The sequence below is a fragment of the Choloepus didactylus genome, chromosome 17 (genome assembly GCF_015220235.1).
Source record: "Choloepus didactylus isolate mChoDid1 chromosome 17, mChoDid1.pri, whole genome shotgun sequence".
In the NCBI taxonomy this organism is placed as follows: domain Eukaryota; kingdom Metazoa; phylum Chordata; class Mammalia; order Pilosa; family Megalonychidae; genus Choloepus; species Choloepus didactylus.
Window position 1 is genome coordinate 23534740 of NC_051323.1, and position 13958 is coordinate 23548697.

General features: G+C 36.1%; 1 protein-coding gene across 1 annotated transcript; it reads right to left on the minus strand.

Annotated features, from left to right (window-relative positions):
• On the minus strand, nucleotides 1-13859 carry PNO1 (partner of NOB1 homolog). Its single transcript, XM_037807306.1, has 7 exons — nucleotides 13605-13859; nucleotides 13222-13371; nucleotides 9847-9930; nucleotides 9592-9652; nucleotides 9246-9363; nucleotides 1314-1384; nucleotides 1-620 (listed from the first exon to the last, which is right to left on the minus strand). Exons 1-7 carry the CDS (start codon nucleotides 13809-13811, stop codon nucleotides 553-555), a joined length of 759 nt encoding a protein of 252 aa, XP_037663234.1. The 5' UTR covers nucleotides 13812-13859; the 3' UTR covers nucleotides 1-552.
• Between the last annotated feature and the right edge of the window lie 99 nt (nucleotides 13860-13958).

Sequence of the window (13958 nt, forward strand, 5' to 3'; positions counted from 1 at the left end):
CTTCTGGCACAGGTTTTTAATTTTAAAAACTGCAAAACAGGTACAAAGATTAGCCTGTCTTGGGTCACACAGTATAGCCCAAACTGCTAATGACCAGATTCTAACATATTCAAATATTATCCCCATTATTAAGGAAATGATTCATAGAGAGGTTTTCTGAGATAAGTCTTTTAATTATAATCCATAGGGAAAAAATGCTTATAAACTTATAAAGTTATAAAGTTATAAATTAAAAAACCTGTAAATTCAGAACTATTTAAGCAAGAAGTTCCCCTCCAAATGAGAACTATAAACAATGCAAATCTGCTACATATGTGATATAAAATGAAAATATGACAATGTTTATAATAATAATGTATTAAATTTTGGTGTTTAAATTATCCTGAAAGGTACTTATCAAACTTTGTGTTCATGCTTCTGGCTGCGAATGGAAGAAAGGACCAAGGCTAAAATGACTGAAAAATCCTTCCCTTGGTTTCTTGTGAACATTTGTAGAAAGTAAGGTCTTTTTTCATTAGAGTCCAAAGACAAGACAAAGTCTCTGATTTGAAATCAGAATCGATCTGCTGCTCTGCTAGCCACAGCTCGAATATTGCCATAAACCTTTGATGGAGGATTTCCTGCAGAGAGAGAAAGAAAAGAAAGCTAACCTCTATTTACAAATTACTCACATGTATAGAAATTAGTGGAAATTAGACTGTAACCCTAAAAAAGAACAGGAACATTTTTCCCTTGGTTCTATCTTAAATCACCAAAAGAAGCTTAAAGGAACTCATACTCAAATATTCTCAAAAATAATAATAATAATTTAAATTTCTAAAAGTCAAAGGCACTAAGTTGTCAAAATATTTTAAAAAGAAACCAGTCAGTTAGACCTGAGCATGAAAGGAGAATCCTAGGTGTTTCTGAGTAAGCTGCTGCGATCTTGTAATTTATCAGAAGGTACTTTGCTGCTCAATTGTGAAAATAAATGGGGTAAATGTGAGCCAACTGAAGCTGTACAGCAGCTCCCTTTTTGTTAGACCTAAAACATGATATTCCTTGCTATTCTGGAATGGCGTTTCTGTATATGCTTCATTGGGAAAGCAGCAAAGACTTAAGCACTATTACCTAATAAACCCTTCTCTTCTCCAGGAGACCGGATCTAAACAAAAATATTCCTTTTTTCTCTAGGCACACATCTGTCAATCCGCAAGGTTTCCAACTTGTTCTCTTTAACATGACCCTTAGTCTAAATTGATTTGCACTTGGAGTTTGAGTTGCTAATTCCCTAGTCTTTTCTTCTCAAAGAAAACACCAAAGAAAACTATTACCCAGGATAAGGTTGCAAATGGCAGTTCTTGCCATCTTGATATTCTGGAAAGAGCCAAGGATGTGAACTTTCCTGAAAGAGATAAAGTGAGACAACTTAGCAACTAAAAATCATTTCTTTAGCCTGTAATTCAGGACTCATGATCGATACAGACTCCTAAATGAAGGCAGCACTGTCCTACTCTTTCCATTTGCTACTGCCCTGAGGAATAGCGAATACCCAATGAATACTGGCTGGGTCAGCTTCAGAGATCTTTGTGTGACTACTGCCGAGGCAGCACAGCACCATCCTTTTGCCTCTTGAGTTGTTAACAGGGAAATCTGATCATTACCAGGGCCTTGGTTTCTGCGGACCACAGCCTCCACAGAAATGAGAAAACTCAAGGGGCATGAGGCCCCACTTTTATTTAAAAAAAAAAACAAAAAAAAAAAACATCTCCAGAAATAAGTAAAACATTATGATATTTGTTCCCTGAAACATTAGGAAGAAAACAAATCCTAGAAATAGATTTATACCAAAAATTAATATTGGTTACCTCTGGATTATAGGATTATATTGCTTATTTTTCTCTTTAAGCTTATCTACACTTGGTAATTTTTAACAACAATGTGTTTTTTGCATGTTAAATGGAACCTTCATCCATTGTGGGTTAAAGGTGCTGCTCTAACAGTCTGGCAGTTCCTCAAGCTGTTAACAGTTACCATATATGTGACTAGGTAATTCCATTCCTAGAGATATACACAAGAAAAATGAGAGCATATATCTACAAGAATTTCATGAATGGGTTCTCAACAGCATTATTCATAATAGCCAAAAAGTGGAAACAACCTAGTGTCCATCAGGTGATGAATGGATAAACAAAAAAATGTGGTATAACCATACAATGGAATATTATTCAGCCACAAAAAGGAATGAAATACTGATCCATGCTATAACATGGATGTACCTTAAAAACAGTTAAGTGAAAGAAGCCAGACACAAAAGGCCACCTATTGTTAGACTCCATCTATATGAAATGTTCAGAATCTTGAGATAGAAAGTAGGTTAGTGGTTACCAGGGGGGCAGGGACAGGGGAAATTGAGAATGATGAATAACATGTATGGGGTTTCTATTTGGGGTAATGGAAATGTTCTGGAACTAGATACTGTTGATGGTACACAACTCTGAGTATATGAGAAACCACTTTTAAAGGGTGAATTTTATGAGGTGTGAATATATCTCAAAAAAAAAAAAAAAAAATTAGAGAAGACAAAAATAAGAACTAAGAAACTCGTAAGATTTTCAGGAACGAATACCCTCCAGTAAGTGCTTTCTGTATTTTAGGGATTAAACTACCCGTTCTCATTTAATTTTCACATTGTCTTTATTAGCTAGACCTTATTCCACTTTACAGATGAAGCTTACAAAGAAATTTAATAACCTGCCTATGATCACACACTCTCAGAGCTGGAATTACTGAATACCCAGAAATGCAAGGAATATTGTACTTCATTAAAATAGGTACTTAATTAAAATATATGTGGGTTTCAATGGCAAAACTTTTTAAAGATTATGTAATTTCTTCATTACTCTGAGAATCTCCAGACCCTTTTAAGAGATATTCCTTACTAAATGACTCAAAACCAACAATAGAGTTTTACCTTTTCTGACCCCATTTTCCAAAATGCTTTCACTGGGCCCTTTACAACACAATCAACTGAACTAAATCCTCTAAATCTTCAACTTCTGTTAACTGTCCCTTCTTCATCTTCTTGCTTTAACTAAAACCCAGCTCTCCTCTCAAGGGGTGGTTGGCTTTTAATCCCCAAACCATGTCCCACAGGGCCTGCGAAGTCTTTTGCTCCTCGCTGACTGACTTTCTCTTTCTACTCCATAATAAGTCTTGGTAATCTCAATATCCACACAGATGATAATTCCAATTCCCTGGCCTCTCAGTAGAAAGGAACGTAGGTCACAGGACATATAGGTAACATTATTTCCCATCTGGTATACTTAAAACTGTTTTTAATTTTATAGTTTGTTCACCTTATACTGCGTCTTTCCAAGTCATTAGTAACTTGCCAAAACCAATATTTATAGCTGTATAATAGTACATCTTATGATTATACCATAATGAATATAAATTACTGACCAGGTGGATTTCCAATTAGGTTATTTATTGCAAAAACTACAAGATGGCACATTTCTTTAATTTCAAGTAGTCTGTAACTGAATTTGTAAGAATACAAAATATTTAAAAATTGATGGTGCTATAAAAAAATTTAAAAAATTAAAAGAAATTGATGGTACTTTGAACAGTTGATGAACACCATGGATGACTGTATGGTATGTGAATGTATCTCAGTAAAACTGAATTTAATTTAAAAAAAAATTCAATAGCACCATTATTTAATAGCCCCAAACTGGACATGACACACCAACTGGTGAATGGATAAAAAAATGCAATATATACATACAATAGGACAGTACTCAGCAATAAAAAATGAACTACAGAAACACCCAACAAAATGGATAGAACTCAAAAAATCATGCTAACTGAAAGAAGCTGTACACACAAAAAACTACATACTGTGTAATTTCAATTTATTTGAATTTCTAAAAAAGGCAAAATCATAGTGACAGAAAGCAGCTCAGTGTCTGCCTGGGAAAAGCACGGGGGTGGTGGGATTACAGGACTACATACATTTGCCAAAACTCACTGAACTGCATACTTAAAATAGGTGACTTTTATTGTGTGCAAATTATGCCTCATGCTGTTAAAAAATTAGTTTATTAAATTTTAAATTAACATTAAAAATATACTTACAAATTTATAAATTATAAACTTATAACTTACAAATTAACCTTAACTAAATCAGCAAATCACTGACATTTTTAGACTTCTAAATTAACAAAAGCTTGTAAGTCTATCATATTTTTAAAATGTAGTATACATTTTTATAATTTTGTAGTTTTGAAATTTTGAGTTCAAAAGGCTTTCTTCTGGTTCCAATTTTCTTAACCTATTTCTAATTCTAGGCACAATCCATCAAAAATTTAAAAATATAACAAAACCTGGTTTCAAGTAAAGAGGGTCAGCAACATATGGTTTCATTTTTTAAAGTATAAAGAATAGTCTAAAATCTAAATTCTATACAATGATGAGCCCCTCACAGTTTAGAACAAAGATGAGATGATTTAAAATGGAATTATTTCTGGATTCAGTAGCAGGCAGACACCTCCTCCTCTCAATCAACTGCCTCATTTCCCAATTTCATGACATTATATAATCTCTGAGCCAACTGCCAATAAGATATTAAACCTGGCAACAGAGCAGCTTCAACCTCAGACACAGGTAATCTGAGCTTCACTTCTGGCACTCTTACTTTAAGCCCGTATTTTATGTTCACATTTAATTGCTCTCTAGTTTTTGCCCAACCTGCAATACTCAACTTTCTTTTATCAAAAGCCTTTATATTTCTTTTAGAAAGGAAAGCCGCACAGACTTTTAAAACACCTTCACTCCCCAAGATACTATTTACATCTTCATCTGTAATTTTTTTAATTACAGAAGTTGCAGGTTTACAGGAAAATCATGCAGAAAGCACAGCATTCCCATATACCCCACCCACACATGCAGTTTTCCCTAGTATTAGCACTTTGCATTAGTGTCAGACATTTGTTACAACTGATAAAACAACATTATTATAATTATACTATAAACTATAGTCTGTAAGTTTACATTACGTTCACTTTGTGTTTTATAGTTTTTTTAAATTTTTATTCTGTGAACATATATATATAACCTAAAATTTCCCCTTTTAACCACATTTAGTGGTGCTCATTGCAGTCACAATGTTATGCCACCATCACCACCATCCATTACCAAAATTTTTCCATCACCCCAAACAGAAACTCTGACCAATTAGGCATTAACTCCCCATTCCCTAACCCCACCTGTGTTCCTCAAAACAGGTATTTTAGTTTTTGACTTTATGAATTTGCATATTCTGTCATACAAGTGAGATCATACAATATTTGTCCTTTTATGTCTGACTTATTTCACTCAACATGCCCTCAAGGTTTATCCATGTTTTAAAATGTATCAGAACTTCATTCCTGTTAATGGGTGAACAATGTTCCATTATGTACCACATTTTGTTAACCCATTCATCTATCAATGGACACTTGGGTTGCTTCCACCTTTTGGCAATTGTGACTAATGTTGCTGTGAAGATCACTGTACAAATATCTGTTCAAGTCCCTGCTTTCAGTTCTTTTGGGTATATACCTAGTAGTGGGATTGCTGGATCATATGGTAATTCTCTAATTTTGTGAGGAATTGCCAACTGTTTTCCACAGTGGCTGCACCATTTTATATTCCTGCCAACACTGAATGAGTGTTACTATTTCTCCACATGCTCTCCAACACTGGTTATTTTCCATTTTTTTTAATAGCAGTCATTTTAATGGGTATGAAAAGGTATCTCATTGCATTTCTCTAATGGCTAGGTGATGTCGAGCACCTTCTGATGTGCTTATTAGCCATTTGTCTATCTTATTCTGAGAAATGTCTATTCAAGTCTTTTGCCCATTTTCAAATTGAGCTGTTTGTTGTTGAGTTGTAGGATTTCTTCATATAGTATGGATATTAAACCTTACCAGATAGCTGGTGTCCAAATATTTTTTCCCATTTTGAGGTGGTCTTTTTACTTTCATGATGAAGTCCTCTGATGCACAAATTTTTCATTTTGATGAAGTTCCATTTAACTATTTTTTCTTTTGTTGCTTGTGCTTTAGGTGTAAAGTCTCAGAAACAATGCCTAACACAAATTCCTGAAGACCCCTCCCTATGTTTCCTTCTAGGAGTTTTATAATTTTGGTTTTGTATTTAGGTCTTTGATCCATTTTTGAGTTAGTTTTTGTATATAGTGCAAAGTAGTCCACTTACATTCTTTTACATATGCATATCCAATTTTCCCAGCACCATTTCTTGAAGAAACTATTCTTTCCCCATTGAGTGGACTTGACACCATTGTTGAAAATCAACTGGCCATGGATGTAAGGTTAATTTTTGAACTCTCAATTGAATTCCATTGGTCTGTCTTTGTGCCAGTACCATGCTGTTTTCATTGCTGTAGCTTTGTAATAAGTTTTAAAACCAGGAAGTGAGAGTCCTCCAACTTCATTTTTTTTTTCAGGGTGATTTTAGCTATTTGAGGTCCATTACCTTTCTGTATAAATTTGATGACTGGCTTTTCCATTTCAATAAAAAATTAATTACAGATATTCTGATTGGGAGTACACTGAATCTATAAGTCACTTTGGGTACAACTGACATTAACAATACTTATTCTTCCAATCCATGAACAAAGAATGTCCTTCCATTTATTTAGGTCTTTGATTTCTTTCAGTAGTGTAGTTTTCCATGTACAAGTCCTTTACATCCTTGGTTAAATTTACTCCTAGATATTTGATCGCCTTAGTTCCTATGATTAATGAAATTTTCTTCTTCATTTGCTCTTCAGATTGTTCATTACTAGTATATATAAACACTACTGGTGTTTGTGTACTCTGCCACTTTTCTGAGTTTACTAGATCTAGTAGCTTTGTTGTGGATTTTTCAGGATCTTCTACAAGGGAAGGTTTTACTTCTTCCTTTACAATTTGGGTGTTTTTTATTTCTCTTTCTTACCTAATTTCTCTGGTTAGAACTTCCAATACAATTTTGAATTAACAGTGGTAATAATGGGCATCCCTGTCTTGTTCCTGATCTTAGGGGGAAAGCCTTCAGTCTTCCACCATTGAGTATGATGATAGTTATGGATTTCTCATATACGTCCTTTGTCATGTTGAGGAAGTTTTCTTCTATTCCTAGTTTTCTGAGTGTTATCAAGAAAGAGTGCTGAATTTTGTCAAATGCCTTTTCTGCATTGATGGAAATGATCATGTGGATTTTGTCTTTCATTCTATTAACGTGGTGTGTTATACTGACTTTCTTAACATTGAATCATCCTTGCGTATCTAAGATAAATCCCACTTGATCATGGTGTATAATTCTTTTAATGTACTGTTGGATTCAGTTTGCTAGTATTTTGTTGACTTCTGCATCTATATTAATGAAGGATATGGGTCTGTAATTTTCTCTTCTTGTGGTATCTTTTTTTTTTTTAAATTAAATTCAGTTTTATTGAGATATATGTCATCCATGGTGTACAATCATCTGTTCATAGTACCATCATATAGTTATGCATTCATCACCCCAATCTATTTTTAAACATTTTCCCTACACCGAAAGAATAATAAAAAATAAAAGTAAAAATGAACACCCAAATCATCCCCCCCATCCCACCCAATTTTTCATTTAGTTTTTGACCCCACTTTTCTACTCATCCATCCATACACAGGATAAAGGGAGCACAATCCACAGGGTTTTCACAATCACACTGTCACCCCTTGTAAGCTACATTGTTATACAATTGTCTTCAAAAGTCAAGGCTACTGGGTAGGAGTTTGATAGTTTCAGGTATTTATTTCTAGCTATTCCAATACATTAAAACCTAAAAAGGGTTATCTATATAGTGCATAAGAATGTCCATCAGAGTGACCTCTTGACTCCATTTGGAATCTCTTATCACTGAAACTTCATTTCGTTTCCTTTTGCATCCCCCTTTCCTGTGGTATCTTTATCAGGCTTTGGTATTAGAGTAATGTTGGTCTCATAAAAGAGTTAGGAAATGTTCCCTTCTCTTTAATTTTCTGCAAGAGTTTGAGCAAGATTGGTGTTAATTCTTGGAATGTTTGGTAAAATTCACCGATGAAGCCATCTGGTCTTGGACTTTTCTTTGGTGGGATGTTTTTGATTAGTGGTTCATTCTCGCTACTTGTTTCGTCTACCGGGATGTTCTACTTCTTCTTGAATCAGTGTAGGCAGTTTAGTGTAGGCAGTGTAGAAAATTCCAAGTTTCTAGGAATTTGTCCACATCATCCAGTCTGTTTTATTGGTGTATAGTTGTTCATAGTATCCTCTTATAATCCTTTTTATTTCTGTAGGGTCAGTAGTAATGTTTCTCCTTTCATTTCTGAAATTTTGGTACTTTCATCCTCTTTTTTTTCTGTAAGTCTTAGCCACAGGTTTGTTGATTTTATTGTTCTTTTCAAAGAACCATTTTTTAGTTTTGTTGGTTCTATTGTTTATTTATTGTCTATTTCATTTATTTCCACTCTAACCTTTATTTCCTTCCTTTTCTTCACTTTGAATTTAGTCTGCTATTCTTTTTCCAGATCCTTCAGTTGTGATTTGAAATCTTTCATCTTTATTAATTTAAGCATTTAGAGCTTTAAATTTCCCTCTCAACACTGCCTTTGGTGCATCCCCTAAGTTTTGGTATGTTTTGTTTTTGTTTTCCTTTGCCTCAAGATGTTTCCTTATTTCCTTTGTATTTTTTCTTTGATCACTAATTTAAGCATGTGCTGTTTAATTTTCCACATATTGTGAATTTTCCAGTTCTTTCTCTGTTATTGACTTCTCGGAAAAGACACATGGTATGATTTCAATATTTTTAAAATTATTGAGACCTGTCCTGTGAATTGCCACCCGGTCTGTCCTGAAGAATGACCCATGTGCACTGGAGAAGAATGTGTATTCTGCTGTTGATGGGTGAACTGGTCTACATATGTGTGTTAGGTCTAGTTTTGTAACATAATTCCTTTTAATAGTAACTTTATAAACATTTCCCTCATTGCTAACTTAGGGAAAAAGCTAAAATTCATGAAATTTTCTCAACTCATGTAATCTGTTTTTAAATTAGGTGACTATCTATTTATCCAGAACCATACGCTAGCAAAGATTTAGTGGTGATATTATACATAATATACAACTTGAATGACTTTTCTCAACCAGTGAAAGATTAAATATAAATTATGAAAATATTCTCAAGACTGGATACTTACAAATCAGCCAAAACTATCCGCGTCCTGGTTACATTCTCTATGGTAAACTTGGTTTTCCCTCCTTTGCCAGCAATTCTTCCTATTGCCCTCGAAAGGTGGTCTCCCTTTAAAGGTTTAACTAAACAAGAAAATTAATATCTCAAGAGCACATTCATTTCATGCCTTCATCCACTTCTAACAGAACAAGTTTAATCATTAATTAAATTTTCCTACTAAATGACACAATATTTAGATTTTTTTCAAGTGGCTAACAATACACCTTATTTGATGTTATCAGAAAACCAAGAATCACAACTCAACAATAAGAAAACACATATTTCCCAGGAAAAGACTGCCATAAACTCACCATCTGTAATTTCAAAAGACTCTAGGAAGAGGTCATCCAATCTGATGAGGGCAAGTGCATCCTATAATATAAAAGTAAATACTGTGAAGGCCTTTCCATTTAGATACCTGAGAATGAGTGAAGCGGAAAGCATAAACTAAAATTTGCAAACTGTAGGGCTAGAAAATGCAAACTTTTAAAAATGCCCAAATTCACTGAAACATTCATATAGAATATTTGTCAAGTCTCCACTTTAGATGTCTTGAAGTCACTCACCTCCACCTGAAATCCGAGAATAAAGGCTTTCACAAAATCAGCTGCTTTTGTCAGAGCACTAACATCCTTGGTTTCTTTACAAGTCTGTTTTTTAAAAAAAAAAAAAGGTAAAAACTGCAATTAGGGATTAATAATAGATAATATTCTAACAAAAATACTAGAAATGATCTTTCCTGTTACTATAATTTCCTTCCTCACCACGCCTCCCCAGTATATTCAACATGGCCCAAGTTTTTGGAAGGAGAAGCAATGTCTTTAATTTGTAAAACAAAACCTCCCCAGCTCCAGTGGTAGGTAGTTCCACCCAAAGACTGTCAAACGCCTAACTTTGTAACTGCTCTGACTCTGGGATTAACAGTGAGATTTTCTGACACAGCCCAATCGCTCATATTCTAAAGGACCTTCATCCACTGCTCCTCCCTTCAATGCCCAAGCTGGTTCTCTTCTTTCTCCCTCAATTCAATCTTCTCTAGGAGTCCTATAATGGCCTGACTTCACCAACTATTGATATGATGTTTCTCAAAGCAACAACTCCAGTCCTAATGGCTTGTATGCTGGGTACCAAGGGGAAACCAAGAATGGTTTAAGCAGGGATCTAGCCCTCAGAGTTTATTCAATAACAACAGCAATAGTCATCATTCATAAAATGCTTTGCACTGACGTGGACACAATAATTGTAATAGTCCCTAGATTGTAAGCTCTTACAGCAGTTAACTCTATCCCTGAATTGTAAGGCCTATCTCTAAACTTTGAGATGCTGATCCCCTAGCGTATGTTGTCACAAACATTGGGACTGGCGGTTTGATGTGCTGAGCCCTCGAGCATGGGATTTGCCCTTATGAAGCTCATTACCACAAAGGAGAGTCTAAAGTTGTATAAAATGGTGCCTAAGAGTCTCCCCCTGAGTACCTCTTTGTTGCTCAGATGTGGCCCTCTCTCTCTCTAACTGAGCCATCTCGACAGGTGAACTCGCTGCCCTCCCCACTACGTGGGACCCGACTCCCAGGGGTGTAAATCTCCCTGGCAATGCAGAGTATGACTCCCGGGGATGAATGTGGACCCGGCATCGTGGGACTGAGAGTATCTTCTTGACCAAAAGGGGGATGCAAAATGAGACAAAATAGTTTCAGTGGCTGAGAGATTCCAAATGGAGTCGAGAGGTCACTCTGCTGGACATTCTTATGCACTATATAGATAACACCTCTTAGGCTTTAATGTATTGGAATAGCTAGAAGTAAATACCTGAAACTACCAAACTCCAACCCAGCAGTCTGGACTCCTGAAGACAATTATATAATAATGTAGATTACAAGGGGTGACAGTGTGATTGTGAAGACCTTGTGGATCACACCCCCTTTATCTAGTGTATGGATGAGTGGAGGAATGGGGATAAAAACTAAAGGACAAATGGGGTGGGATGGGGGGATGATTTGGGTGTTTTTTTTCACTTTTAGTTTTTATTCTTGTTCTGGTTCTTTCTGATGTAAGGAAAATGTTAAGAGATAGATTGTGGTGATGAACGCATAACTATATTATCATACTGTGGACAGTGGATTGTATATCATGGATGATTGTATGGTGTGTGAATGTATTTCAATAAAACTGAATTTAATAAAAAAAAAATGCTTTGCACTGTAAACGACAGGCACTGCACATGTGATTTACACACTTTAACTCTAATCTTCAGGACAATCCTGCATGTTAACTGCTATAAACCCCATTTTATATTTGAGGAAACTAGTATATGAAAACTAGTATATGAAAAAGTGTCAAACACCAAGCTGATTCTAAAACTGTTATTTCCACTCTTCCTCACCAACTAATAATTTAGTTAAGGAGAGCACATATACATATCAGACAAATTTAAACCATAGAGAATTGTGTAGAGGGAGAATACTCTGGACTTTCCCATTTAAAACTAGATCCCAGTTCCAATTCTAAATGTGACCTTGGGCAAGTCCCGTGGATACTCTAAGTTTAAGTTTTCTCATTTGTGAAATAAAGAGGTCAAAGTGGAAGATCCTGAGGGGTTCCTAATAGCATCAAGATTCTCTCATTAACTTGATGGTTTTGGACAAAATACTCCACTCCTTTGATACTTAATTTCCTCACATCTATGAGTTGGGGATTTATCATTTACTTTATTGGGCTGTCCTAAGGACCAAATGTTGTAGTACATGTCAAAATGTCAAGGTACCACTCTGTGTTTGGTATATAGCAGTATCAACAAATGTTAGCGGAATCCCAATGGATGATGCTTTAGACAACTAAGCATAACAAAAGGTTAGGCACTGAAGAAATAACTGAAATATGGATCAATTACAAAAGAGGAAGAACTTGAGCTAGACCCTAAGGGATGACAGGAACTGAAGTTGCAAGGAGATATAGAGAAGAGAACCTTCTTCAGAGAGCAAAGCCACCCTGCGCTATGGGCATAGAAATGTTCAGAAATAATGTAACACCAACTTGGGACTGGAGTCTATTACTTGAAAAGTAGGTTCCTTTAAAAACTTAATTTTTATCTTTTACAGACAAATAGATATCAAGGTATCATAATAAAAGCAGCATGGTCTGGGAAAATTAATCTGGCACTGGTGTGGAGTATGGATTTTAGGCAAAAGAGACAAAAGCAACAAAGCAAAGGAAACTTATAAGAAAACAAGGAGTCTCAGCACGAATCCATAAAAACCTGAGAGTGGCAACAGGAACAGTGATTTTGTCAAGTTTTATGACATTTTAAACTTTATCAACTATTTAGAATGTCTCTCTGCTTTGTTCCCTCATCATAGTCTGTTAACAGAAATGAATCTACACCAATCATAATGATGACATGAGAATCCTCAAAAAAGAAGACATAATTTTGGTCATCAATTCTGATACAAAACAGGTGCTCAGAAAAAAAAGCCCAAAGTCAATTTTAAATACCTAACTCCTGGACTGACACCATAGAACGAATATAAATTTGTTTACATTAATTCTCAAGAGGATATATATTTTTTCCAAAAGAATAACATTAATATATATAGTGACTATACTGCTGCATCCAGTAACCAAATTACTGCTTAAACCAATGTATGTTATTCGCATAGTTTTTGTTTACCTCTTTCCTCAGCCCTTTCTCAATTCAACACAAAACATATGCACAGGCAAAGCCACTATCTTATTATGGTCTCAGATACAACTTGGAAATTCAATTAATGCTTGTTTTGAATGTAGGCTTTAACGGCATTTGGGAAGTTAAAACTCACCGTGATATATTAGAAAACTGGAAGAAAACCACTTAACAAAATAATTCCCATTAATAAAAGTCTATTCATCCTTGATCCCTATAGGAGAAACCCTAGTGTATTTGGAAGTAATTGACATTCTCCTTACCCTGATTTCTACATTCCTGGATTTCAAATTAAAGCGTATCTGAAGTCCCAAATGTTCTACAACAGGAGTAAAAATCTTCATCCAGTTTTCTTTTAGTGGAGTATATCTGTTAGCTGGGACTGGAATTTTCCTAGTTTCTTCTTTCCCACCCTACAATGAAAGAACACACAACTCAGTAGAGGCCTGGAAGGGTGGGAAGGTAAAATGACAGATGGTTCACAAAAATCTTTTAACCGAACGAGTTAAACTTCAGTAAAGTCAATTATCTAGGAGGAGTTCCCACACCAGAAAAGCCCTCGCAGCTTCAACATCACACAGAGGCCACCGGCCTTGATCGGCTTCTGGGCCCGGGTCCCGCCGAGCCCCTAGATCCCCGCCAGTACCAGAAGCCCGTCCCCAGAGAGGGGCGGGAAGACAGGCCTCTTTGCTGGCCGGATCTCCTCCGTATCCATGCGTCCCGGGTCCCCGCCCTCTCCTGCTCGGGAGAGCTCCTCAGCCTGCCGTTTCTTCGCCCGTTGGCCACCCTTGCGGGTGACCTGAGTGAAGCCATCGTCGGCCCCAGCGCTCTGTGCTTCCATCTTGGATTCCATCCCTAGGACTCTCCGGCCCAGCAGTCTGTTCCGCTTGGAACACGTGTGCTGCTTCACGGCGCAGGCGTACCTCGAAGGACCCAGCCTCCGCCAACCAGGCCCAAGGCTCCGCCCCCTTGCCTGAGAAGCACCCGCTAGGGGCCTGAA

Bases quoted from the DNA above. Each gene is read 5' to 3' on its own strand.
- PNO1 (XM_037807306.1), bottom strand. From the start codon at position 13,811: ATGGAATCCAAGATGGAAGCACAGAGCGCTGGGGCCGACGATGGCTTC. The intron at 9,653-9,846 runs GTGAGTGACTTC...TTTATATTATAG, and splicing joins TTCTCGGATTTCAGGTGGAG to GATGCACTTGCCCTCATCAG. The intron at 9,364-9,591 runs GTGAGTTTATGG...TTTCTTGTTTAG, and splicing joins GTCTTTTGAAATTACAGATG to TTAAACCTTTAAAGGGAGAC.